We start from the raw sequence: 25,371 nt of genomic DNA, 5'->3' as shown, positions 1-25,371 counted from the left end.
TCAGCATGTGTTGTGTGTGTTTGTGGCTGAGGAGCAGGGGCATGAGAGGATAGGTGGGGAGGGAAAAGAAAGTAAGACAGGCTTTATTAAGCTGGTTAGCTTACATAGTTTGGTGCTGTTTCAACAGCAGTTGTTCACAAAAGCTTTTGGTAAGGAAAAAGTGCTTAAGAGCTCCCTCAGTAGTAGCGTGCGTAACATTGACCTTGTCACATATGGAGTGTCTATGTTAGATTTAGCCTTAAATTAAAACTCTGATATATCTCTAACCTGGATCCCTAACTGACTTATCCCTAACTGACTTAACTCATTAATGAAAATAGAAATGTATAGGGTTGCTATGTGGTTACCTTGATGGGTTACTGTGAATCTGAGATGGTAAGGGTGATTGTCCCAGCTGCCAATACCATTCTGTTTGAGGTAGGCTGCAAGCACAGTGTTAAACTACATTTACTTAATACATGACAAATGTCTTTCTGTCAAACTCTTCTAGGTAATTTGGTGTTGATTTTGTTGACGATATAGCTATGTGTTGTGTCATCTTTAGTTGTCAAGTTCTCATAGCCTTCTTTAGTACCTTTCCTCCTTCCTGCACCCTGTGAAGCCTTGCTGTAGGGAGGACAGAAAGCAGAAGGGTTATTATTTATATGTAGATGATTGGTCTGATTTTTGTTAATGATCTGATTACAGCATGCTGCCTATAAGCAGTTGCACAGTGGAACATAAGACAGCTTTCTTCATCAGCAAACATACCTGTAACTGCACCCTGGGGGTGCCATAGGTTGTAGCCTAAAGCAGACAATCTGTTGCTGTCCTCTCTTCTCCCCCAACGACAAGACTGCACTTGTCAGATTTGTGTGTGGAGGCCTATGGATTGAAAATTCCTTCTGGTCACCTCTGCTGGCTTCTACAGATCATCTCCAGTTTTGCCAGCAAATGCTGGTTGTCAAGAATAGTTTGGATGAAAGTCTGCACTAAGGTGAGCACAATATCCCAGCTGCCTTGGATGTCAATGATTGTTTGTACTATATTGCTTTTACAAACTTGGAAGTCAGGGAGCACTGTGATAGAACCACATGGGGAGCTTCCATGCCCAGAGCTGGGGTGGCAGTGTGATGTGCAGGATCCCACACAGACCTGGGATGCAGATAGTCCCAGCTCTGCTCCTGTTCTGCTCCACCCACACTTCTTCACAGCCTCATGTGGGCCACTTGGTCCCATCCCATGACAGATACCCGTGGGCGTGTGAAGGGTGTCTCAGCGCAGATGTACCCTTAGGCTGTTTGTCTGCTGTGCCTGGTGCAGTCACAGCCCCATTTTTGTGCTCACTCCCTGGGTCAGAGAATAAGCAAATACCAAAACCTGGATGATATGTTATTTTACTCTCTGCTTTAAATAATTTCTACATCTGTAAGGAAAATACTCTTACACCAAAAGGCATTTTGTTTACCTCCCCAGCTGAAAATAAGCTCTTCCTTCAGCCCCAAAATCACACCAAACTTGCGGCTCTTAAAAAATGAATGGAGGAGCGCAGGAACTTGTGCTGTATTTCAATTCCGGGCTGCGATCCCCTTAGTAATAACGTAGTGGAACTTTCTCTTGGTTAATTCCACACCATGTGTCAACAGAGACCATTAATCCTACGTGTGATTGCTTAATGGCTGGCCCACTGTGACTCAAATACCAGTCCAAAACAGGTCTTTGCATACAAGTATTGTTCCCTCCAGTATCTTGATGATGGCTTGACTGACACATGAATAGGGTACATTAGAGCTAGTTACTGTGTCTGAAAGAAAGCTAGGGCATCATGTTGGAGGAAAAAAAACAGATTGATGTGACATGAGAAGAAGGAAGGACAAGTATGGTGGGGAAAGAGGGGAATGTTGCTTCTGTTTGCAGGAACAGACCTGTCTGGCATTTTTTAGCTTTTCTGTGGCTGTCAGTGAAAATGTTGTACGTCCTGCTTCAGCAAAATGCCCAAGGCTGACTGGCATCAACAGAATGCATGTGCATTTGTGGTATTTTTCATGAAGCAGGGCTCCGTGTGCCTCATTTCTTAAAGCTGCTATATGCCTTGGTCCCCTCTCTAGCCAGGATTTGTGGCTGTTCTGGATGGCAATGGCTCCCTGAAGAAGAACCTTATGTGCTTCATCCACAAGTGAGCATTGACTAAAAAACGGCTTGAGTGGCTGAATGCCCAGGTGAGCCGCAAACTTTCCAGGCAAGGAGTATATCCAGCCAAGTGTCCAGCACCAGTCAGGGTGACACGTCTAACCATGCTCCTGGCTTAGTGCTGCAGTACAAACAAAAGGTGATAAGGTGCTGTGGGTCTATAGGAAGTGGCGGTGTATTTGCTGGGTGGGAATGCAGCGGTGTTAGTACTTTGGTCAGGGAAGAGGCTGACTAAGCCTTGAAGTATTTGGATATTTCCTTTCTTACAAGAATGTTTCTTAGAAGTGGAAAAGGAAACATTTACATAAATTGTATGACTGATATGCTTATTGTGAGTACAAAATTATGTGTCCAGAAAATGTTTCTGTGCTGTTCAAGGGAGGTCTGTGGGCAGTAGGACCATATTTAAGATTCATGAGGAAGAACATCTATCGTAATTCAAAAAATGGTTCCAAACCTTTTGTCTCATTAAAAGGAGTAGCAAATGAAGTTTGGAAGGAGAAAACTGTGGGGGTCTGGCAGTAAGAATGGGAGGATGTGGGGTAGCTGCTCTGACCCTTTGGTAGTTGGGCTGACACCTGCATAGCCCTCATCAGAAGCTGGAGAACACGAGTTTTAAGTGCAGTGCCAAACACTGGGGCATCTATGTGGTGTTATTTTATGCTTGTTGACTGATATTATGGGCTGCAGTTGCGATCCTTGGAGGTGTTCAAGAACCATGGAGATGTGGCACTGAAGGGCGTGGTCAGTGGGCATGGTAGGGATGGGCTGATGGTTGGACTTGATCTTAGTGATCTTTTCAACCTTAATGATTATATGATTCTATTCTATAATGTGTAAAAGGTAAGAAATTAATTAGTTGACCTGTCACTTCACCATTTATGAAATTCAGACACTGTTGCAATGTCACTTTCCAAGCATAAGCTTTTCTGTAAGCATCGTCTTTCCTTTGCCCAGTGTTTGTTTGCCTTCCATTCATGATTTTTAGCTGCTAGGACTGGCATGCCTGCGTATAATAGATCCACATATTGTAGTTGCGTTAATTGAATTCACAATCTGGGCAACTAGTGTTCACTGTGGTGGCTGTGAAGTAATACTTCTGGAAGGTAATTGTTATCTTTTTGTTATCAGGAATATACAGGAAAACAAAACAAAACAAAAAAACCCTACATTTTTAATTGAATGAATTTAATTAAAATTTAACTGTTGATCCTCTAGGCTTTCTGCACTTCCATTACATACCAAATATGATTAAGACATGGGACAGTGTTAATGTAAGCTGATTGTAAGCTAATGCTCTGTCCCTGAGAGTTTTTATATACATCCTGAAGGAACTGGCCACATAGGAAAGTAGCTCTGAAACTGAGGTGGAGTTCAGCTGTTGGTCTCCACCGAGACTGCCTCCTGGGGTGTGATTTGGTTGCATATAAATTGGTTTTCATCCTGTCAGCAGGTTCTTCCAAGGGATTCAACACTGAGCACCACAGTGCTGCTTAAACCAGCCTAGGTCACTTAGCTCAGCTTCTGCTCCAGCCTGCTGTCTCTCTGTGGAACTCCTGACCCATTACTGTGGATGCAGTAAACCCTGATGCTGGCCCAGTGAAAAGAATCCAGTATGCAGCGCACACAGCCCTCCTGTGAGACCTTCTACAGACAGAACTGTTCCTTTATTTTCATTTTTTAATTTTGCTATTATTTTATTGCTCTTGGAAATGCATGACTAGCAGTAAAAAGGTCTTAAGAGAAGCACCTTTGGGACTTGCACTGACTTGTGCCTTCGGAGCGTCAGTGTCCTTTTCCGAAGTTCTGTTGGCTGGACTTAATCTGGATTCTGTTCCAAGCGGTGACCAATGCCATACAGCTACATATTGGACCAACAGTTCTTTGTCTGGTTATCTAAAAAGGGGGACAGAAGCCATTACCCACGTTTTAATGTTCCCAGTGATAATGGACAACTCATTGCTGCCGAGTATTTCCCAGCACTGTGTTGTATAACATTTTCAGTAATCTGGCTTATTTAATATTTGAGTTTTTAAAAAATATTAACAACTGTATCTTTTCCTAGTACTACTGAAGCTGGATCAGTTTTACTACCTGGGAAATTTTACATAAGAGTAAGACCTTTTACCTAATTGTTTTTGTACAAGTAGGTGGGAGGACTTTATTCAAATATAGATAACTCTACTTAAATCATTTTGTAAGTGTTATAATTAAATAGCTCAGTGGCAGAGGGCCCAGGCCTTGGAAAAGACTGAATGGAGCCTACAGTATTACATGCTATTATCTATCAGCAAACAGGTTAAGCTTGCTCAGAGGGAGTATTTTATAGGATTTTAAAGGTGCCTTGTTGAAACATGATCTTCTTTCCTTCAACAAACACTCCTCTCCCTACTTCCCTTTCTCCTTTTAAGCTTCACAAAAGATAGGTGGATGGACAAAAAGTTACCTGCTTATGAAATGTAGGGGAGCACAGAAGTATTTTAAGTTTATTTTTTAAGCAGCCCACTGTGACTGCCTTTAGATGAGATTTTCCTTTTCAGTAGCTGGCTACTGCAGGTAGATGCCCCTCTGTTCAGAGACCCCAGCACTGTTCTCATGTTTTGTGCTCATTAGCAGGTGTTGCTGTTACTTTGCCAGGTGGGAGAAATTAGGCCCTGCTGTACCTGGGAGAATGAAGCAGTATTGCCCAGTAGGTTTCTGCAAGACTCTTGTAGTTCAGTCTTTCTTTTTGTTTTCTTTCTCTGAAAAGAAGACTGAAACTTGCAGGGTAGGCCGCAGCTGTTGTCCACGTGCGAGCCTGGTTAATGGCTCAGCCACCCAGCAGTAGTGCTGTCGGAGGGAGAACCAGGCTGTTTACTGCTGTTAATCTCTTCTGCCTGAAATGCTGAAACTAATTGTAAGATAGGGCTGTGATTCATTCCATCTCTTCTATGCATCTTACTCTTGTGCAACACATTGCCACCTTGGGCTGCTCATTGTTGCAGTTTCGATGCCAGTTCCATGCCTGATCACGCCCTGACCTGCCCCAGCCGAAGGTGGTAAGCGAGCTGGGATTTATGCAGCTCCTCGGTACAGATAAGCCAAGTTAATGGCTAACTGCTGGGAGCTGCAGCTCTGCCTGGCCGTGCTGCTGGCAGCGTTGGCCCTGCAATGTGGTGCGCTGGGGAGCTCCGATCCCAGCAACAAATGGGGTACAGACCCACTGCCTTTGAGATATATAGTCTGAGCTTCAGTGTACCACTAAACTTCAGGGCAAGCATGGCTTTTTAATGATGATCAAAAAGTTGCTCTGCTATTGCAGGTGTTAGTCCCTTAAGAACAAAACCCAGTGTGCCCCTGCTACCTGTGTCTGACCATGTCTGCTGCTGGAGCTTACTTCTGTCGCTTCTAATTGAGGCAACTTGGTAATAAAACCAACTTTGCAGCAAAGTAGGTGCACCCTGAATGTTCATATCATAGTACTGAGTTTGGAATTACAATGCATCTTTTCATCTTTTTGATAGAAATGCAATTTTGCTGAAAATTAGATTTAATTGAGTTTGTGGATATCGATGATGCTTCTCAAATCTTTGTTATTAAGGTGTTCTGATTAGTGCTTATGTCCAGCAAGTCTGCTCCCTGTATTGAAATGATAGATGCTAACACTTAGAGCTACAGGCAAAGCATTCTTTGCTGATTTTGGATCCCAAAGAAAGCTGAAATTATGTAGAATTTGGATGCCAGCCGTGCAAGATGTCTGTGTGATTTCCCTCAACTCTTTTGATGATTGCCTGGGAAGTTTCTGAAGATTGGACCTTTCTGGCTCTAGAAACTTCAAAGCTATTGCTTTCAGAGAGATGAGATTTTGTACTTCTGTCCTAGAGTGCCACGTGTTGCATGCAGAGTCCTTGACAAGGTGCTGTGTGTCCATCTGTGAAGTGCTTTCCGGTGATGGCAGTACCAGGGAGCATCACTGACTCTCCTTAAACTTATTAAATTTATGCTTAACAAAGAAATAGCAAAGTATAAAGTAAGAACTGATGTTGTTTCCTGAATTGTTAGACAGTTATTAGTTTAATTATCAAGCTGAATTGGTTTTCTGCTGTTTCTTATACTGGGTAATGGTTTGCTTTTGGAGGAGATAATCTGTGATGGTTACATAGATGTGAACTGAGGTGATGGCACCAAGTTTGCCACTTCTCATTTGGAAACCAGAAAGCTGAACGGGTCTGCATACCTATCATGTAAGCACTTGCTGCCAGCCTGCCTCTGCTCATGGCCTGTGAGTGAAATCTGCTTAAAACTATTAACTTGAGGATGCCTATAGGTTTTGTAGGGGAAAAAAAAAAAAAAGACTGGTGGAGCTGGGACATGTTTCTGTTCCTCTTGTCAGTTGCTCCAGAAGCTGTTTGCCAGGAGCTCTTTACTAAGTCCCAATACGCATATTTTTTTGTTGTTGTTTTTAAATGAAGGCATTGTAGGGTGACAATTTGAATGGTGGGTGGTCATAATCTTTAAAATCTGTTTTCATATGCAGTGGTTTTTAGAGTGGCCTTATCCATGTATTAGAATTGTATGCATGTGGAACTTGGTGAAAATCAGTGCTGCAGATAACAGCACCATATCAATTCTACCATGCTTGCATACCCTGTCGGTTTCTGGTCTTTTTGTTAGCGGAAAACATTTTTACCAATACCTCATGAGAAAGGTTTTTGCTGAGACTGGAGTCTCAGGTTACTATGCTTTGAAAGTTTAGCTTGAATATTTCTAGAAACAGTTATTGCAGTTTGATGCTAGAAAGCTTCTGTCTGTTATCAGGACATCACCACCATTTTTTTCCTAGAGTGTGAAAATCCCTTACTATTCACTGACAAATCTGTGTTACTTCTTCCACAGGGATGTCAGCATGAACAACATCACCAGGCTACCAGAGGATGCATTCAAGAACTTTCCCTACTTGGAAGAGCTGTAAGTGTTTTTGCATGAGTTCGTTTTCCTACGACATCCTATGACCGTGTAAAAGTGGAAGGTGGGTGGGGAAAAAGCGTTGAGAAAAGCTGTGAACAGAGAAAGCAATTATGCCTTAAAAAATAATAATAATCCTCGACATGTTTGGAAACCGGAACAGTAAATGCTACTTACAAGGGACTTTTTACAGTAATTATTTTAATCATGGCTAGAGTGATGACACATCCTAATTACAGTGTTATCCAAAGATGATATGAGAGGTGTGTAATTACCATTGTTTCCGATGGAGCTACAGTGTAGCTGTTGCATAACTTCCATAAAATATATGTTGTTTCAGTTACTGAGCAGTTTGCTCCCTTTGGCCCCGCAGGCTGCAGAGGCAGCCCTCACAAGCACATCCTGACCTGCTTCAGAACCTTAAGTTCTGTGGTACAGGACTTTTTATCACTCTCCAGCTCCCAAAACACACTTCTCAACTGTCCCTCTCAGTTCTTAGCTTTAGGTTTTACTTAGCTGGTACCTACACTTCTGAACTTCTAACGCCCATGCTCACAGTATTTTGCTGAACGGAAACCTTCACTGGGATGCCTTTGCAGTTGAACCATTCCTTAACAGCATAGCAGTAAATGGGATTGGGTTTGAGAGCTGTTTTCAGAGTTGATAAATAAGGGGAAGACTTTGACTTACTATTTCAGTAAGTAGTGACAAGTGACTTCTGTCTGCCTTAGTTTCCTTATCTGTAAAGTAGGGTAATGGTTCAACTTTTGCCAGACAATGCTGAGAACCTCTAATAATAAGCAGCAGGGAAGGCAAAACCACTTTTTTCTCCCGCATTTTCACAGTGCTAGAGTAAGTAGTATTTCACTTATCAAAGAACATTTAAAATACAAAATAAGGCTGTCCCCATTTGTGATTTTGCAGAGACTGGAACTGTGAATTTTGTGTTAAGAGATTTTGTTTTCAATAAATACATCTCAGGGAAATAGTAGCTCATTTCTCAAGAAGAGACTAACCCTTACGGAGTAGGTAAGCATTGTTCCAGCTTCTAAAGAAAAAGAAACTGAAGCAAAAAAAGCCAATTGTAGAGGGCAGCAGGTTAAACTGATACCATAGCAAAATGACAGACAAAACTTGGAATCTTCTGACTCTAGTTATCTGCTATAACTGATACATCTGTTCCATCTCAGTGGACCAAAAATATTCATAAGCTGATAGAGATGGCTGTAGAAAGGCTTGTCTTCCTGAAGGCTTCTCTGTGTGTGTTCCTTGTGCTGCAGCTGCACTGATGGGTCTAATAAGGAGTTCTACCTTCGCTTCGAATTTTGGTCTCTGGTCTATCTTGACAATGTAGTAACTACCATTTTAAATACACTTACATGACTCTGTTTACACTGAGCTTAAGTAGCTCTGGTTTGATTCAGTGCAGTTGTGAAGTATAGGTGAATGTCAGCTGAATTGCGTTTGCAATACTTTATTTCCTGCTTATGAGTTTCTGTTTTCTTACATCTTATTCTAAGCATAGCTTAAATTTACAGTAAATGCTAGTATACCTTGTGGAGAAAGATATATATATATAGATAGATAGATAGATATACACCAGGATTTCAAATGGCACATTTGTATGATTGACGTGATATAAGAAAGGCTGCTGCATGGCTTGAGTAATCAATTAAAAAAAGAAAAAAAAAAAAAAAGAGGCATGGGGGAAGCTTGCTTGGTTCAGAATTTGTATTGGCCAATGCTCCCTATGTGCTTTATAATATGTGCTACTGTATGTCCGTATCTTGTTTTGTTAGTTTATATTTGTAGTGCTTTTTTTCCCCCAAAATGTTTAAGTCATATTTCACACCAAATGTTGAAACAACAAACAATGCTGTTTTCTCAACTCCATCCCCAACATGAGATGACTGTGGGAGCCTTCATTTGTTCCCTAGAAGTAATTAAGCAATAAAACATAACTGGTGGGTATGCATACTGCGTAACTTCCATAAACCCAGGGGTGTGTCAGGAGGTAAAGAAAAAACACAGAGCCTTCAGCCACCATCTATTGTGCTTATAACCTAAGTACTCTGTTATATGCACCTCATTGTCCCCCCAAATTCCAACATGTCATTCTGCAAAAAAAAAAAAAAAAAAAGACTGGCATTAAGCTCAGAGTTATATGTGAACACCCAAAAGCTTCAAATCATTCCTAGCTGACTTTAGAGTTAAAGCAAGTTCTGAAAACAAATACAACCTTACAGTAAAAGTGATACTTGTCAAAGAATTGGACATACTCAAATCAATCCTAATTGCTATGTACAGAAGAACAAAAAAATACTGTTTTTATTTTATGTTTAACTCCTAGAAAGAGTAGGTGTTGGAAGGTGATGTTTTGGAAGATTTGGGAAAGTAACTGTGTGTGTTAGTGTAGGTGAAGCAATCTCTTCTTTTATCCATAGTCTCTTTTCACCTTGGAAATAGCAACCAGCAGTATTATGCTGCAGAGGTAGGAGAACCTCCAGAAAGGTTATGAAAGAAAAACTGTCTGCAATTCAGAAGCTATCATAGATGTAAGGCAATAGGAAATTGACTGAGAGCAGAACCATAAATTGACAGTATCTACCTTCAGTTCTTCAAATTTTCTCATTTGAAAACCATGAAGTGGAACTTGTGACTTGTTAATGTTTCACAGCAGCAGCTCACTTAGTGTTTGCAGCCTGTTGGTAGAGCCTCTGGAACTTGTCCACTGGCAGTGAAATGAGGAAGGTTCCTTCCTTTTGTGTGAACACTTGATTATGGTCATCCACGTGCACATCAACTCTGACTCGGGCTCTTCCTAAAGAGAATATAATAGGCTACAGTGAACTCAGATAAGAGCAGCTTACCTTTTTATCTGAAATGGCCGGCACCAGACAAGACACGCTTCAACTCCATTCTGCTGATTCCATTTTCTCTATGGGACAGGCTACAGAAGTACAGAAATTTCTGGTCTTCAGTTTCCCTGATTGTTTCGAGAACAAACAGTTGTACTTCCCACTGTACAACCACAATTTTCCGTCTCCACTCACAGATGATTTTCAAACTTTCTTCCTGGATTTTGTTAACACTTGAACAGATCCAAATTTTGACTGCCAGACACTAAGACTGCTTTTTCAGCACACAAACCTGGGTGTGAGTCTCAGTGCCAAAGAGAGACAGAGTAAAAGCAAAGTGGTGTTGAAATCTGTGCTGAAAGCAACTTTTCCATCTAGAACTTTTCCCAAGAATTACATGCCTGAAGCAAATGCAAATCCCGCAAACTAATGGGAATGCAGTAAGTACCATGCCACTGTGAACACCAGTAACTGTTCATCCTGGGGATGAGCCCCAGACACCTTTTTCTTTGTACCACTCCTTAGCCCCGCTGTTTGTCAAATCCTCCAGCCTTGGAAGAGTTAATTAGTATTGCAAAATACTATTGCAATATTTAATTGAGTGTAAACGGAACGCAATTAAATGTATTATGTAGGAGGTTAAGTCTTATGTAGTGCACATATGGAGAAGACTGGATTAAAAAATGCATTAGAATTTCTTTAATACTGGGGTTGTCATTTGCTTCATGCAATTTGGTAGTCTCAGAAGACTTCAGAGGATCATTTTTCAAGTTCTGAAAGGAATGGTAGTAACTAAAAGTGAGAGGAGTAGCGTACCAGATTTGTAAAAGCTGGCTGCTTGATTTAAAGATGCCACATCACTGAGGCACTGATTTGGGTGCCTTAAACTTATGCATCTGGTGCTGTTTCCAGGCACGATAGGTACCTGGAGAAATCTCAAGACTGGCAGATCTAATACGCATGGTAACCAGTGGCCTTCTGCAATGGCACTTGGAGGCCAGGTGGAAGAAGACTGCCTTGTGTGATGGTAAATGGCTGTGCTCAGGGCACTGGGTGCCCCACAAAGTATTGTATTTGCAGATATAATCTGAGTTTGTGTACCATGATGATACCTGACTACTACTAGCAGAAACAGAGGCATTCCAGCTAATCTGCAAGCAGCATCAGCCTCTTGGGTTGTGCGCTCCTTGTGCCCCTGCTCACAAGCTTGTGCATGTTGCAGCATAGTGCACTTACCATGTGTCTGTGGGATTCTTGCACTATTTATAAATGTTATAAAAATTCTCCATCTCTGTGTAACTGATACCCATCTGGAAGTAATTTGTGAATGATTGAAACAGCAATGCTCAGAGTCAGCGAGGAGCAGACCACCAAGGGCTTTGCCACAGCAGTTAAAGAAGTGTGTTCTCCAGAAAATGTCAACATAAATGTGATACAGCCCTGAACTTGGTATGGAAACTAAAAATCTTTGAAGAATTTGGCTGCAGTTTTCTAACCACACCTTAAAATATTTATAGAAAGCTAGAGGGGGAAAATATAGTTAGATAATGTAGTGTTTTTAGAAAGCAGAAACTGTTTTGCAGTGTGAATTTTTAAGTAGAAGACTCAGGCTGCACAATGTTTTGGTGGTTTTTCTAGACTGTTTTAGTTCCTTCTAGCATATAAAATTATCTGAAGTAGTATAACAGATTTTGACTGTATGATTTCTATTCACTGCACTGGTGAAATATCAGCCAGATTAATTAAATGGCTGTCTCTCAGGAAAGGCAAATTGCATTGATTTTTATTCTTGGCCAGTTTTCTATTTTGACTTCAGAAACTTGTACCACTCAAAGCAAATGTCTCCCTGACTTAATGATCTTTTTACCTTGTTTTAGTTTCCACTCTTTCAGTGTTTTAAAATCTTCCCTCCTTCTTTGCCCTGCTTTGCTGGGTAGAGCTTAAACAATAAGGCATCTGCCCCCTGAAGCTGTCAGCCTTGAAGCAGGACACTGACTCCCCTCTCCATAAGGGTAGGGAAGATGCTCACTGCCCTCTGACTCTTGTAGTTTTGAAGAGTGTATTGCAAGAAAATAATCACTCCTGAAGGCACCGAGGGACTACCAGTGCTCGATGACCTTGCATATGTGTGCTGTGCTAAGGTCTGTTTTCTTTCTGCTTTTGTTCATATGATATGAAGGAGTCTGTCTTTCATGATGCTGTCTTCAGGTTATTATTTTATTGAGGTTTTTATTAGTGGTTGAAAGTGGTTCCACAGAATTACAGCAACAAAATGAAAGTTTTAACTGATAAAAGGTTTCTCCTTTCTGAAATGCTCATCTGCTTTCTGAGAGGTGAGTAGATACCCAGAGGGAGAGTGAGCATGCAACTGTAGTTTTTCAGGAAAAGAAAAACTGCAGTCCAGCTGAGTCTTCAGTCCAGCTGAGAACGGAATGACTTTAATTTTATCTGTGCTGATTACAGCACTAAGACGTCTTTCTTAAACATCTCACTCATCCCCTCCCGCAAGCCTGAGTCTCTGATTGTAGCTTTTAATTGACAAAATATATTTCAAGAGTGTAAGGATTAATTAAAATGCATACTGGCAGTGGAAAATGAAATGTTTTTGCCATAAGGTTGTAATCAGGAAGTATCTGCAAGGGAAATGTCTGGGGTTATTTTTCCTCTTGACTGCAGCTGAAGATGACCACCTGGCTGAAATGTCACAGCTGCTTGCTTTTGTAGTATCTATTTCAGTATGTAATTTAGATGATCCCCTTCCTTCTAATTTCTGCCTCAGCACTAAGTTGTATTATCCTCCAGGAGTGAGAGGGAGTGTCTGTCTCTTTTATTATGTTGGTTTTGTGAAGAAGACATCTTGGAGCGAAGCCAAGGCCACCAAGGCTGAGCTGGTAGTTTAGGATCTAGTCTTTTCTCACCTGGCTATGGAGTGTTGGGTGGAAGGAGGCTTTTGGAAGAGTGGTTTTTGGGATGCCTGATGGTGTAATTCTTCTCTCTTTCCAGCTTCCCCTTAGCTGTATTTAGGAGACAGTGGGTTCATTTTGAGTAGGCAAGAATGAAAAGTTTTCCAGATGCCTAGCTGCCATGTGGTAACTGAGGCTGTGCTGAAGCATCCTCTCGTGACAGTGGCTGGTATGGCTGGAGTCGACAGACTATGCTAAACCCCATCCAGCTCCCACTGAGTACAGACAGACAGTGGGACAGACAGAGAGCTCCCTTCAGCTGCTCCCTTAGCAGGTCAGCCAGCTGGGCCATCCCTTGATGGGATGTCAGAAATAGCTGGCTGGCATGGGGCTGGGAGCTGATGGGTGCTCGTCATCTGTCTGCCAGCTCTGAATATTCGAACAGCTGGAGGAGGCAATTTCTTCAGTTGCTCCCTCCAGCCTGAATTCCAAGAGGTGAAGTTCTAATTAAGAAAATGTGAGGTGTAGGTTTCACATGTGTTAGCAAGTTGGGAGCCTGGGCTTTGACTTGACCACCTAGCATACATTAGAAACGTTTGCTGCTTTGTGTGTGCTGGAGCTTTAGAAAGTGCGTTGGCATGTTGTAGCTTGCACCATCAAATTCTAGTCAAGACAAACCTTTAGGCAAAGACTCCCAAGTAGAATTAACCGCAGTCAGTGAAGATGCTTTTAAACATCACCTACCTGGTCTGCATGAGATGCTAAATGATGTTTAAAAACATGCTGGCCAACCAGTGTTTAATTAATGTTTTCTTATCTATGTGAGCCCTAAATCAGTTTTATTCTGGATCAGTTTCAGTCCTGCTGATACAAGACTTAGAAAGTTCTCCCTGTACCTAACAGTTGCACATTTTTCCTGTCTGAGGGGAAGAATTGTAGTAAGTTAAGCAAATTCCATTATTTTTCCTGTATATGTCCATGTAATACCTCTGAAATTCATTGTGGTTGTGTGTAAGGATACCAAGATGTGTCAGCTTTAAGTACATTTGAGAGGGACTGAAGCTTTTTCCTTATCCGTCACCTTCTAGATGGTGTTCAGTGTGAGCAAGGTGTAACAGGGATGTAGAACCAAAGAGGGCTAACACAGGAGGCTAACATCATAGTTGCTGAAGGCAACAGTTCAGCAATGCTTTCACATGCACACACGCAGGAGCTGGCTCAGCTCAGCCGCCCGGAGGTTGAACTTTGCAGTGTTAGGCTTCAAGACTTGTCCTACACATCTTGCTTTATTATGCTGCCTGAACACCAGTTTGGGGCTGTCTGAAAGCATAAACTAGGCAAGAAGCTTTTGGAGGCCCAGTGACACCTTGGAAGCTCTCAGCCTGTGGGCCTCCCTTCCCACAGAGACCCTAGAGAACACCTAAATTGTTCAGCCTAGCTCCTCCTTTCAGCTTCTGGAACTAACTGAGCATGAGAGACAAGACAGGAGTGCACGGAGCTCCAGGCTCCAGCCTGGAAAAGAATTGTGTGTAGTTCTGATATTATGGCATGGTAAGAAGACATGATTACATCACTCCACCTTTCTTCTCTCCTTTTGAGTGGTTGTTGATTTTGGTATATTTTTGTGGGTATTGTGAGTACTGAGGTTCTTACCTAATTAGCATCAGTGGATTTTATCTTCGTGCTGACAAAGTAACCTGTACTGATGTAAAGTTCTTCTGCCTCTCCTTTTATAGAAGTAAAACTGTAGGTGTTTCTGATAAAATATTTTGGGTTTCTTCAGCTTTTGGAAAGTTGTTGGATAACCTGATTCTTAACTTCTACTTACAGAACCATCATGAAAATGACTCCCATTTCTCAAAGTTTTTCATTGTGGAGATGTCTGCAAAACCTGGGTTTTGTATTTACCTGTTCTGTATCTGAAGTTGTTAGAAAACTGGCAGCAGAATTAATTGCCATATATATGTAGATTTAACCCACTTCCATGTTTTGCAGTGTCACCTGCTAGATGCATGGTCATTCAAATAGCCTGTGCCTAAAACTACAGTGAGTGTCAAGGCAACAGACAGGCTGCGTGGACAGAATAAAGCAGCTTCAAGGGTCTACTGTCTCAGCTGATGTTTGAGTGGGTGCTAGTGACTCTTGCTGAAAATTTAGCAGTAGAACTGTGGACAGGCATTAGACTTCCTTTTAATCAGTTTAGTTTGTCGTTTAAGTCCCTGATCAGGAATGCATTTGGAAAAGAAACCATTACCTTGGAGTACAGGGTAGTTTACAGAGAACTGCTAGAAAGCTTTGGGATGAGAAGCACCTACTCAGCCCGGTGGAGTTGGTGAAGTTTCAGCACTGTTTCTAGTTAGAGACTTTTTTAGGTTCTTGATGTGCCTTGGCTTATATGATTGCTGTTTTATAAAAAATGGTTGAGATTGTGTAATAATGAAACTACTTCAAGAAAAGGAGAAGGAGGTGAATGTGTTTTCCGTTACCAGAAGCAGAATAAAGTATCCATTTACTTAGGCTAAATTGGCATGGAGGATTTGGAGTAATCTGTAGGTTACTGATTTGCTTCACAGTAGTGCAGCAGGCTGCAGCTGACAAAGTTCCAAAGGGGCCATATGCTTTGCAGATAACCAAAGTTAAGTTCAATTCAGCAGTGAGGCTCCCATTTGCAAGTGTAAATGCAGCTGCTGAGCATGGGCATTGCACATTACCACATCTCCAGTGCTTTTCAGTTGTTGGGAGTTAGAAGGTGGATATAAGATGATTGTCTTCTTTTTTTTTTCTCTTATAAAAATAATCTAAAAAATTTTATCTGTGCTTTGCTCTTAAGAAAACTGAATTCCGTTCCAAAGTGGTCACTCTGGAAAAGGTAGGAATAGGTTTGTGTGCAAAGCGTGAAGAACCCTGAAAAATCTGGTGTTTGGTGTTGGGGCAAGTATATAAGAATGGTAGAACATTAGGTAGGTGGAAGATGGCAAAGAAGCAGAGAACTGGCAAAAGTGCAAGAGGGGAAGAAATGGAATATTTCCCTTTAGGATGAAAATATGTAGAAGTTGAAGAATTAAAACAGGTGTTGAGAGAGCAGGGAACCAGTGGCAAATAGACTGTGACTGGACGACGAGATCTTGAGTAGGTGGCTTAGGTCTCACCAGAAAGCAGCTACAGTAGAAATAATGCATGGTGTGACAGGTAAGGATTATATTCTGTGTAAGTATTTGGGTTTTCTGTTGAGAAAGTAAGATTACAGTGTGTCCATGGAGAAAGTACCCTATGTTTTATTACTGGAGGTAAGATTGGCAGGTAGAGTTAGGAGCATACTACCAGGGTGCAAGAAACAAAGCAAAAAACAAAAAAACAAACAAACAAAAAAACACGAAAACAAACAAAAAGCCCACAGCAAAACTTCTCTCTCTCCCCATGTGCAAGTGTGAGCCTTTCAGAAGCATGGAGAGAGATCTACTCTTTATCAATAACCTTAGGCTCACCACCATCTGGGATCAAAGACAAGCAGAGAGGTTTCCAGGATGTTCATCTTGTGTCCTATCAAAATGAGAGTGATGGTTTTAATTGTTACAGCCAAAAATGCATCTGTGGGACATCCTTCCTGATCTTGGAGTGACACCAGCGATTAACTTGGCCCAGTTAACGTGCTGCAGTGTTGCCAGACTCATAATTTCAGAATTCTTAATTTCCCAAAAGAAAGGGAATAGTCTTTGCTTTTAGAAGAATTTCAGTGCAAGAATCTATGCTTACTTTGTACTCTGAGAATGAGATACTGTGGAAGATTATATCCTGATTACAGCCAGATTGTATCCTGATTTCTCTAATAACAAAAAGGTGTCCTCTAAATGTGAAGATCATTTACTGTGCCACTTAAAATAATAATTAGTGTGCTGGTGTCACGGAGTTATTTCTATATCTGAGTATGTGACAGGAGCACAAAAAGCCCAGAAAAAAGACAAAGGAGAGGGGGGAGAAAAACTGCCCCACCTTTTGCAGCACCTTTTGCAGCACCTTTGACCTGCCCTGGGTAGGCTGTGCGCTCCGGGAGAGGGGGAAGGGTAGGGAGATAGCAGATGGGTCTAACAAAAAAAAAAAACAAACAAAACAATGGCAACGATCTGAGGAGTAACGGTAATTTACTAAATCTGACAAAATCAAACAAAATGAGAGAGAAAAAGAGTGGCCAAATACGAGGTCTTAAGCTTCTAGACTGCAGGGGAAGCACGTGCTTTTCTCCACGGCAAACCGAGGGAGGGAGGGAGAGAGTGCAGCTGCTGCCTGCCAGTAGCTCCACCTTTCTTCCTCTGCGCCCCAGGTCCTCCGGGAATGCCGCTCCTCTCCTCTCCTCCCCTCTCCTCCGAGAATCCAAAATGCCCAAAAAAGGCAGTCCTCGGAACCAGAACATTAACTCTTTAACTCCAACTGTTTTACACACTGTTCTGCTGTGTAATACCGACAACAAAAATCACAAAACCACAACAACTGGACTCCTACCAGAGATGACAGGATAGCAGAAGTATTTTGTCCTCTATGTCATCCTCTGATATCCTGCTACTCTGAGATAGATTTTGTACATCTGAATTTGTCCAAATTTGCAGAAATTTGATCGTAGTGAAACACCTTTTTTTTTTTTCCTCCCCCAGTAAGAATAGAAGAGTGCAGTTCTCAACATTACAAAGTTCCAAAGAGATTGCCAACCTAGAATAAAGCTACCTAGTGTGTTTCCTTACAACTGTGATTCCACTGCTGCCCCACAAAACCTCTGAGGTAGCTGAGATGCACTAATGCAGAATCCTTGCAGCCCTGGACAGAGGGCTGTCTTTGTAGATTAGTCTTTTTTATAGTCCTACACCTTTTGGAGATACAGCTCTAAATGAACATTGATGTCACTTGGCCAGCGAACTGTTGATTGACATTCAGCCTTGGTCTTTTAAACTGTTTATTCTCAAAAGGAAGAAGAGGATGGGTTCTCAGCTTAAAAGTAGGGCTGCCTCCAGGTGTCACTTTATAGCAGTATGGAGTTCTCGCTGTGGCATAGAAGCTTCCAGGACTGGGCCCAAGCAGCATAGTGAGGCCCCACCAAGTCCACTGACCACGTCCTTCATTGCCACATCTCTGTAGTTCTTGAACACCTTGTTATTTGCTCTTTCCTCTCTTGAAAATGCATCTGGCTATGTGAAGAGAAGCCCAGCCCTGCTGCGCATGGCTGCAGCGGAGGCAGGCACGTTGCACAAACCAACCTATTGTCTTTGCCTGCTGGAAAGCTGCACCTCACGCTGCTAAGGAGCAGCCACACTCCCCAAGGCTAGGACACGAATGATAAATGTATGTTTGGTAAACTGATTAGTAAAGTGTTTGCACACTTGGCTAGTTGTATCCTGTTTCCTGGAAGGCTGCCAGGTTTAGGAGAAACGGAAATGTAATGGATTGCATTTTTTTTTTTTTTCTGTTGGTTGGTTGCAAAAGGCTGAATAAATAGGAGTTGCCTTGAGGAAGGCTGAGTCTTGCTGTTTGAAGTCACGCAATCCTTGCTCTGGCTCTGCTGTATTTAGTTTCCAGCGCTCTGCAAATTGTGTTAGCAGCACTCAGTGAGCGACACTATGTAGGGCTGGGGGAGGTTATCCGACTAGCTTTAATTTAGCTTTTTAAAACAAATCATAATCCTGGGTCTCTTTGGGGAGAGAAAGAAATTACAGCATATGCCTGATACATTGCACGCCAACTCCTTTCACTGGGAAGCCCGGCTGAGCTGGAGCTACTGAGCAAAAGCTGGTCAGCACTGCTGCTTTTGGAAGTGGGCACTAGGCACTGGGAATTGATTGCAATTTAAGAGCCAAAGTTGTTCAGTGCTGAAGCCTCAGCTAGGTTATTCTTGATTTGAGGATTTCTATTTTGATGTTTTGAATACTGCATTCTGCAGATCACTGAGAAAACACTGGTGTAGAGAACCAGTTCTTCTGTTTCTTTCTGTTTGAGTGATAGGAACCATTTTCTAAAATCAAACTATTCTGTTGACAGTGAGCAATCCTCTTCTCCTCTTATAAATAAAATCTTACACCTTTAACAAATGGATTTGATAAACAGAGCTATCATGTTCTCCATTAGGCAGCAGCAGTTAATTAAGTCATTAATTCTGCTACGAGCAGATCTGTGTTGGAATCAAATGCTTCGGGCGATCTCTCTTAGGTAGTTAGAAGTAGAGAGCATGATAAAAATGTGTTAATGTTGCTTTGTGCTGGCAAGGTTTACACTTCAGATGTTACTAGTTTGTTCTTTTCCTTTTAGAAATATTATTTTCCCCTTAGTGTAGCTGGTGTACTTTGATATCCTGTAAAGCACGTATACTGTTTTAATTATTAATCCTGCATCATATGTAGTATTTCCACCAGATGATTTCATTTTACAACCTCTTCCAATGCTGATTTTGCTTAGCTTGGATGTGAAACCAAGTCTGAAAGCAAATACTTTGGCTGAAATGATGGCATCTTTTGGCAGCTGTGGATTAGCAGGTGTTCTGTATTATTGTCTTCTACCCCTAAAAAAAAAAAAAACCTTGTGTCACAGCACTGAGAGCTCAGCAAAGGTTGGACCACACAGTGTCTGCTGCTCAGGAAATGGGTGAAATGTTGAAGAGCAAGGTGTGGGGGCTGGGTGGAGCTGTTGGAAAGCAGCTTTTGGGACTGATGTTTCTGCTTTCCAGCTTTGTCTTCTGCAGTGCCTCCTGGATTTGTTACTTCCAATATTGCAGTTGTTTTCACAGTTTAGTTTGTGCTGGTGTCCAGCAGTCCAAGTTTGAAAGCATCCACATTTTGAGACAATACAAGTATGGCTGAGGATTCTGTTTCCTTCCTCTCTCTTTCCTTCTCCTCAAAACTGATTTCTTTCCTGAAAAATATGTCCAAATAACTATCAGAAAAAGGTGAAAGATGATCGAGATGATGTCTTGATAATATTGGCAGGCTTTCTGTCAGTTGTCAACATCATAAACATTCTGCCTCCATGTGAATATTGTGTTGTGTTTGAGACTTTATTACAAACTTTTCCCTGCCTCTCCTTAGTATCTAGCTCGTCTTCCTTCACTGCATAGTTTCTGGAGAAACTGCTGCATAGATTAAAAACACATGCACAACAGAGCATGCATTTCACCAAAGCAGTGCCGAAAGGTCAAGTGGATAGTGGGAAGTGCACTGTTCAAGACCAGTACCATAAGAAGATTCTTCATCTTTCTGTAGTGTGTTTTTTTTTCCTAGCATGTTTGCAAAAGTTTATTCCTGAGGTTTGCGTGAATTCTGGTTGTGAAAGATATGTAACGACTGAACTACCTAATACAAACTTGGAAGATCAAACATATGGCAAACTTGTATTCAGAGTGCCTACTTGTTTGCAGGAATTGTTGCATTGCTGATTTTTCATGTTAGAAGATTGTAGAAGTGCTCTATTTAATGATTGAAATTATTATTACAATTTTTTTCCAGGCGACTGGCTGGCAATGACCTTTCTTTTATCCATCCGAAGGCCTTGTCTGGGTTGAAAGAACTCAAAGTTCTGTAAGTAATTGGGTTTTAGAGCCTCATATGCCTTCTTACTGCACAGTCAGCCTATTTACTGTTAGTTTGGATGGAGATTTCTTTTCTTTGCTAGAACAATATTGCTACCCCTTCAAAAAATGCATAGTGCTCCTACTTTTCCTTTAACAGCCTGAACAGTAATTACTGCATCTAATGGGAGCACTTACTTTTCTTTATGAGGTTTAGGTTGTAGCATTAGAATCTTAAGAGGAAACGTTATGAAGGACATATAAAGTTCTTTCTTGTTCTCAGCCCCTCATTCTATTCCATCAGGCTGTCCAGTACTTAGAGTTTAACGATATTGGTTGACTTTTGCATTGTTCACTAAGGATTATAGAAATAATTTTGATAGTTTGATGTTGCTTTAGGTGAAAATGACTTAATATTAGGAAATAAAGGTCTTATTAAAAATAAAAAGGTAGAATTGAATGCCCTGTTTCTCATATCCTGTTTTTTCTTCCAAGCTTAGAACATGTGCTTCAACTGCTTTTCCATTGCTAAGGATAAAAGGTTTTCTGCTGTAGCATTTAAGCTGCTGGAAATATTTCCAGTTGCTGGCAGGGTAATAGATAGTTAATTAAATAGATATGTAAATAACATAATGAAGAGGGACTCTGAGGTCGTAAAGAAAAAGCATAAACACACAGCATAAGTGAGGAAACTCCTGATCTGCCACGATGTTTTGGGAACAAAATGCCCAGCGTCAAGGCCTTCAAAAGTCTTTCCATTGGGATACTCAGCTCTGGAGGAGCCTGAAATTCCAGCAGTTCTTGAAAAATTAATTAGCAGTTAACTTACATGTCCAACAGCAGCTACCGTAATATGCATCCAAACCTAATCATACTTAATAACATGTGAGATCTCAGTTATTTGCATTCACTTTATAAAATGTACTCATAATGCAATAGTATGTTGTCCCACAAAAGAGTTTTTAAAAATACAGGATAACTTGATTCTTCTTGGCTCTAGTTTCATGCTGTATCTTCTTGCTGTTGTGCTCAGTGGTGCTTGGTTGTGAATGTACTTTGTAAATTGGATTTTTAATGCTTTGTGTATTGATGCAGTTTTAAGAAAAAATAGAGGTTTGTGTATTTTGTAGCATATATAGGATGATTTCACAAGAAAGTGAATGTGATGATGCCACATTCTGTTGCGTAGGTTAGAAATGTACTGTGGGGTATTCTATATAAATGTTATTGTCAAAGTACTGCACTGACGCACTGGGCGTTGTTACAGAACCCTACAGAACAACCAGCTGAAGACTGTACCTAATGAAGCCATCAGAGGATTGAGCGGTTTACAGTCCTTGTAAGTTTTCTCACTTTGCTTTTGTTTTCCAAATTCTACTTTCAGTCACCATGTACAAGTTTGCTTTGTTTTTTAAAGTTCTGAAGTGTGATGGTTTGAGCAATAATGGACAAAAAGAGTTTCTGATCTTGTGGTTTCAACTTGGGCAAAGTTTTCTTAGTGAATCTGACAAGAAATTGTACTCGTTGTCTTTGGGGGTGACTCAAAACCCAAACCCAGGTACACAGTTGCTGTGTGAATGTAGAGGCGGTAAGGTATTTATCATTCGTGTACATGTCTTTAGGTGGTAAAGCCATTTTAAAACATCGTGCAAAAATGAGTCATTCCCAATTTTTTTTTATCTGGAGGAGGAAAAAGGGTTTCTGTGAAGAAGTGCTGCTTGAGACATGCATAGTATTAGGTTTACTGGAAGGTGTTGAAATCACATGGACAGTTAGGAGCACTCAGCCATTATTGCTGGTTGCTCATAAAGTATTTTGTACGTGCTTACACTATCTCCTGGCTTATTGTATTTCATAGAGCAACTTAATCAGACCTTAATAGTTAGTTACAGCTCTCTTGGTGGCAGATGCTTGTCTCCATGACGGAGGAGCAGAGGGATTTCAAACTTTTTCCTCCTTTCTGCTAACATGCAGAGACAGGGCAGGTTATCTGTTCCCTCTATGCCAAAACTCAAGTTTCTGACTAAGATCCTGTCTCTTTGCATTGCAACAGATTATGGAATAATTGTGCAACTCTTGCAAAGGTGTTTTCTGGAGACAGCAGTAGTTTAATACAGTCAGATTTGGGGATTCAGGTGTAGGAATGTGGGCTTCCACTTGCAGTAATTCTGCAGATTTCTTTGATGTTCATCTTGTTTTACTGCATGTTGTTCTGAGGGCTGCAGTCTGCTTTGGGCAGAGGTTATGCACTGTAATAAAATCCCTCCAGATTATGTGGCATTGAATAACCCTGTGGTAATTTTTCTAATAAGCAAGAGCTAGAGCACTCCTTCCTTCTTTCCAGCATTTCTGTGATGCCAGAGAAGAAACAACATTAGTAAATACGTAAGTTTCCTAGAAGTAATTCATTTCATTTTCTGAGTATGCTTTTGTCTCTACTTAATTGCTGTAATGTTTGTTCTCTATTTAAAGCTTCAAATCTTGATGATTCTATGAAGTTTCCTGTTCTAGGAGCTCACTGTTCATAGACAAGTGATAAACTGTAGAAGGACTAGGAGAGTGAAAAAGGAGGAAATTGCATTAATAAGTATCAAGCTTCTTGATTTTTCTTTTTCTGAGAAAAAAAAAGATTGAATTTTCAGAATTACTGTGAGAAATACAGTGGGCAAACCCAGCCTGGGAGTCATCAAATATCAGTGTCAGAAGATCAGAGATTTTTCTTCTGTTGAGGATCCTGCATTGGGTTGGCTCCCACTCTATCCCCAAAAGGATAGCTATCTGCGCTACTGGATCACCACTGTTTGTTAGAATTGGTAGCCATTTGAGGATAATTTTTCACCTAGAGATGAGTGTCATGAGGAATGTAGAGCATATTTACTGTACTATCAATTAACTTTGCCTGAATGCATTTCTGTCATTTTCAGAAGCTTCAGGAAAACTTTTCTTACATCGCTTGTAAAAAAAATTACAGTGTAGCTCTTCAGATTCCCCCATTAATGCAGAGAGCAGCATCTGGCAAGAGAATGTCGTTCTGTCCTCTGAATTGGAGTAATTGTGGAAAAATAAATGCCAGCATGCTGCTTTATTGGTTTAAGGAGAAAGAAGACAAAGAAAAACAGCTTTTTTGAAAGAATGTGGATTTAAGAATCCTGAGCCGCTCTGACTTCATAAAACAAATAACTCACTGCAGAATATATGCTGCTTCTATTTTGTTAATACGTAATCCCAATCCAAAACTTGCAAGTTCCAACATTGTTGAACTGACTTTCTTTTGGCAGTTGCCCAGTTTGCTCTAAAGTAGGCTTTAGGGGGATTTTTTCTTGGTGAAGACACAAATTACTCGTTTGTAAAGCTTTATAGCTTATTGATGCTTGGTTTGCAGCTCCTGTAGCACTGCCTCACTTCTTTCTTTATACAAACAAGTCCTAGCTGCATAGAAAGGCAACTGCCTCATTGTATGTGTGAATGAGCTCAGTAAACATACCTGGGTTGGAAAAAAGAAGATGGTTACAGGAGCTTCATGATTTCTGGCGTTTGTGTTATAGCTGGAGACTAGCCATTGTGGTTCAGAATGCTAAATGATAGCTCTTTATTTTCTGTTTAAATTGGATATCTTCCCAGCTCTGGCCTCCTGAGGAGAGCTAGAATGGAGTTATTCTTTATGGAAGTAAAATTTACTAAAAGAAGGAATTCTGGAGAGCGGAAATGCACTTTTTATCATCTTAGAGTGGTTTCTCGGGCAGGATTTGCAATGAAGTGGCATGCTATGTTCTTTACATCTGGAGATGGTGTTGCTGAGGTGTATTGGCAATCCAAGGCTATATGGAGAGCCAGAGGTAGCAAAGTGGTGCGCTCCTGAGGTGATGTATGCAAGTCCTGAAAAGAGCAGGAGGTGATGGCAGAGGGACCCTTGTTTCAGTGCTGTGGCGTAAGGTGCTCTTCAATTCTGATAGCTCTTTTTTGTAACGCTGCTTGTTCTGGGCTTGAATTCAAGAGATTTGCACAACAGTTCATTAAGCTACACCACTTCTGTGGTTGCTCTCACTTACTTCACCCCAGTGAATTTTTAAGTCATAGCACAGAATATTCTGAGTGTGACAGACACTGAAACTATTGCTTTAAAAACAAAACAGGAGTTTCAGATCATTTAATGGAATCATAGAATCCTTAGAGTTGGAAGAGACCTTTGAGGACCATGTAGTCCAACTCCCCTGCAATGACCAGGGACACCACAGCTTACACCAGGTTGCCCAGGGCCTGATCCAGCCTCGCCTTGAAAATCTCCAGGGATGGGGGGAAGTTTCCAGGGACAGGGGAATGCCTTTTCTTGGAAGGATTCCTTATTTATGCATATACCTGTATATATAACAAACAACAATTAAAACACAAATCCTTTCTGGAAACATTGTACTAGTATGGTAATTAAAACACACAGCTTCACATGGTAGTTCACATGAATGACAGCAGTTTTAGTAACATGAAACGCAAGTGCAGTGATGGGTGGTAGAATGGGCAACCTCTGAGAGGACCATACCAACACTTATCATATGGCAAAAATGCGTGGTTCTGTCAATTTATTTCTTATAAACAAAATAAAATGGTATGGCTTCTCTTGATAATTTATGATGTTTCTGGATTACCAAATTTTGAAGACGGGTATCTGTAAGGTTTATCTTTGCTGAGAGACTGTAGATTATACTGATTAACAGCGATAACTAGGAGTCAAAAAGCATTGTCCTGTCTCAGATGTGGTATTCTCCTTCGTGTCTTTTTTCAAATAATCAACTTCTAGTGGACCTTCTCTGGAGATTTCCCAGGTTTCTGCTTTGCTGTTATTAAGGAGCCTACAAGCAAGCTGGTTTTAAGCTAAAGAAAGCAGCTATCAGCACCAGAACGGGAAAAGGAGAAACTTGCATGTGCTTTACATTGGTTTTGCAGAGAGAAAACAAAATATTGC

At 41.1% G+C, this 25,371-nt stretch overlaps 1 protein-coding gene across 5 annotated transcripts in view; it reads left to right on the top strand.

Moving 5' to 3' along the window:
* LGR4 (leucine rich repeat containing G protein-coupled receptor 4) overlaps nucleotides 1-25,371 on the top strand; it is a 60,534-nt gene that overhangs the window by 14,688 nt on the left and 20,475 nt on the right. For 3 of the 5 annotated variants that reach the window (XM_426162.8, XM_046942137.1, XM_040702059.2), the window contains exons 2-4: nucleotides 7,045-7,116; nucleotides 20,353-20,424; nucleotides 21,682-21,753. In XM_426162.8, the coding sequence (XP_426162.3) occupies nucleotides 7,045-7,116; nucleotides 20,353-20,424; nucleotides 21,682-21,753 (216 nt within the window). Of the gene's footprint in view, nucleotides 1-143; nucleotides 977-1,860; nucleotides 4,284-7,044; nucleotides 7,117-20,352; nucleotides 20,425-21,681; nucleotides 21,754-25,371 lie in introns of those variants that run through there. The other 2 variants (XM_040702058.2, XM_046942138.1) reach the window with 2 other exon arrangements.

This window comes from Gallus gallus, chromosome 5, assembly GCF_016699485.2.
Source record: "Gallus gallus isolate bGalGal1 chromosome 5, bGalGal1.mat.broiler.GRCg7b, whole genome shotgun sequence".
Lineage (NCBI taxonomy): Eukaryota > Metazoa > Chordata > Aves > Galliformes > Phasianidae > Gallus > Gallus gallus.
This window is presented reverse-complemented; position numbering and strand designations above follow the sequence as displayed.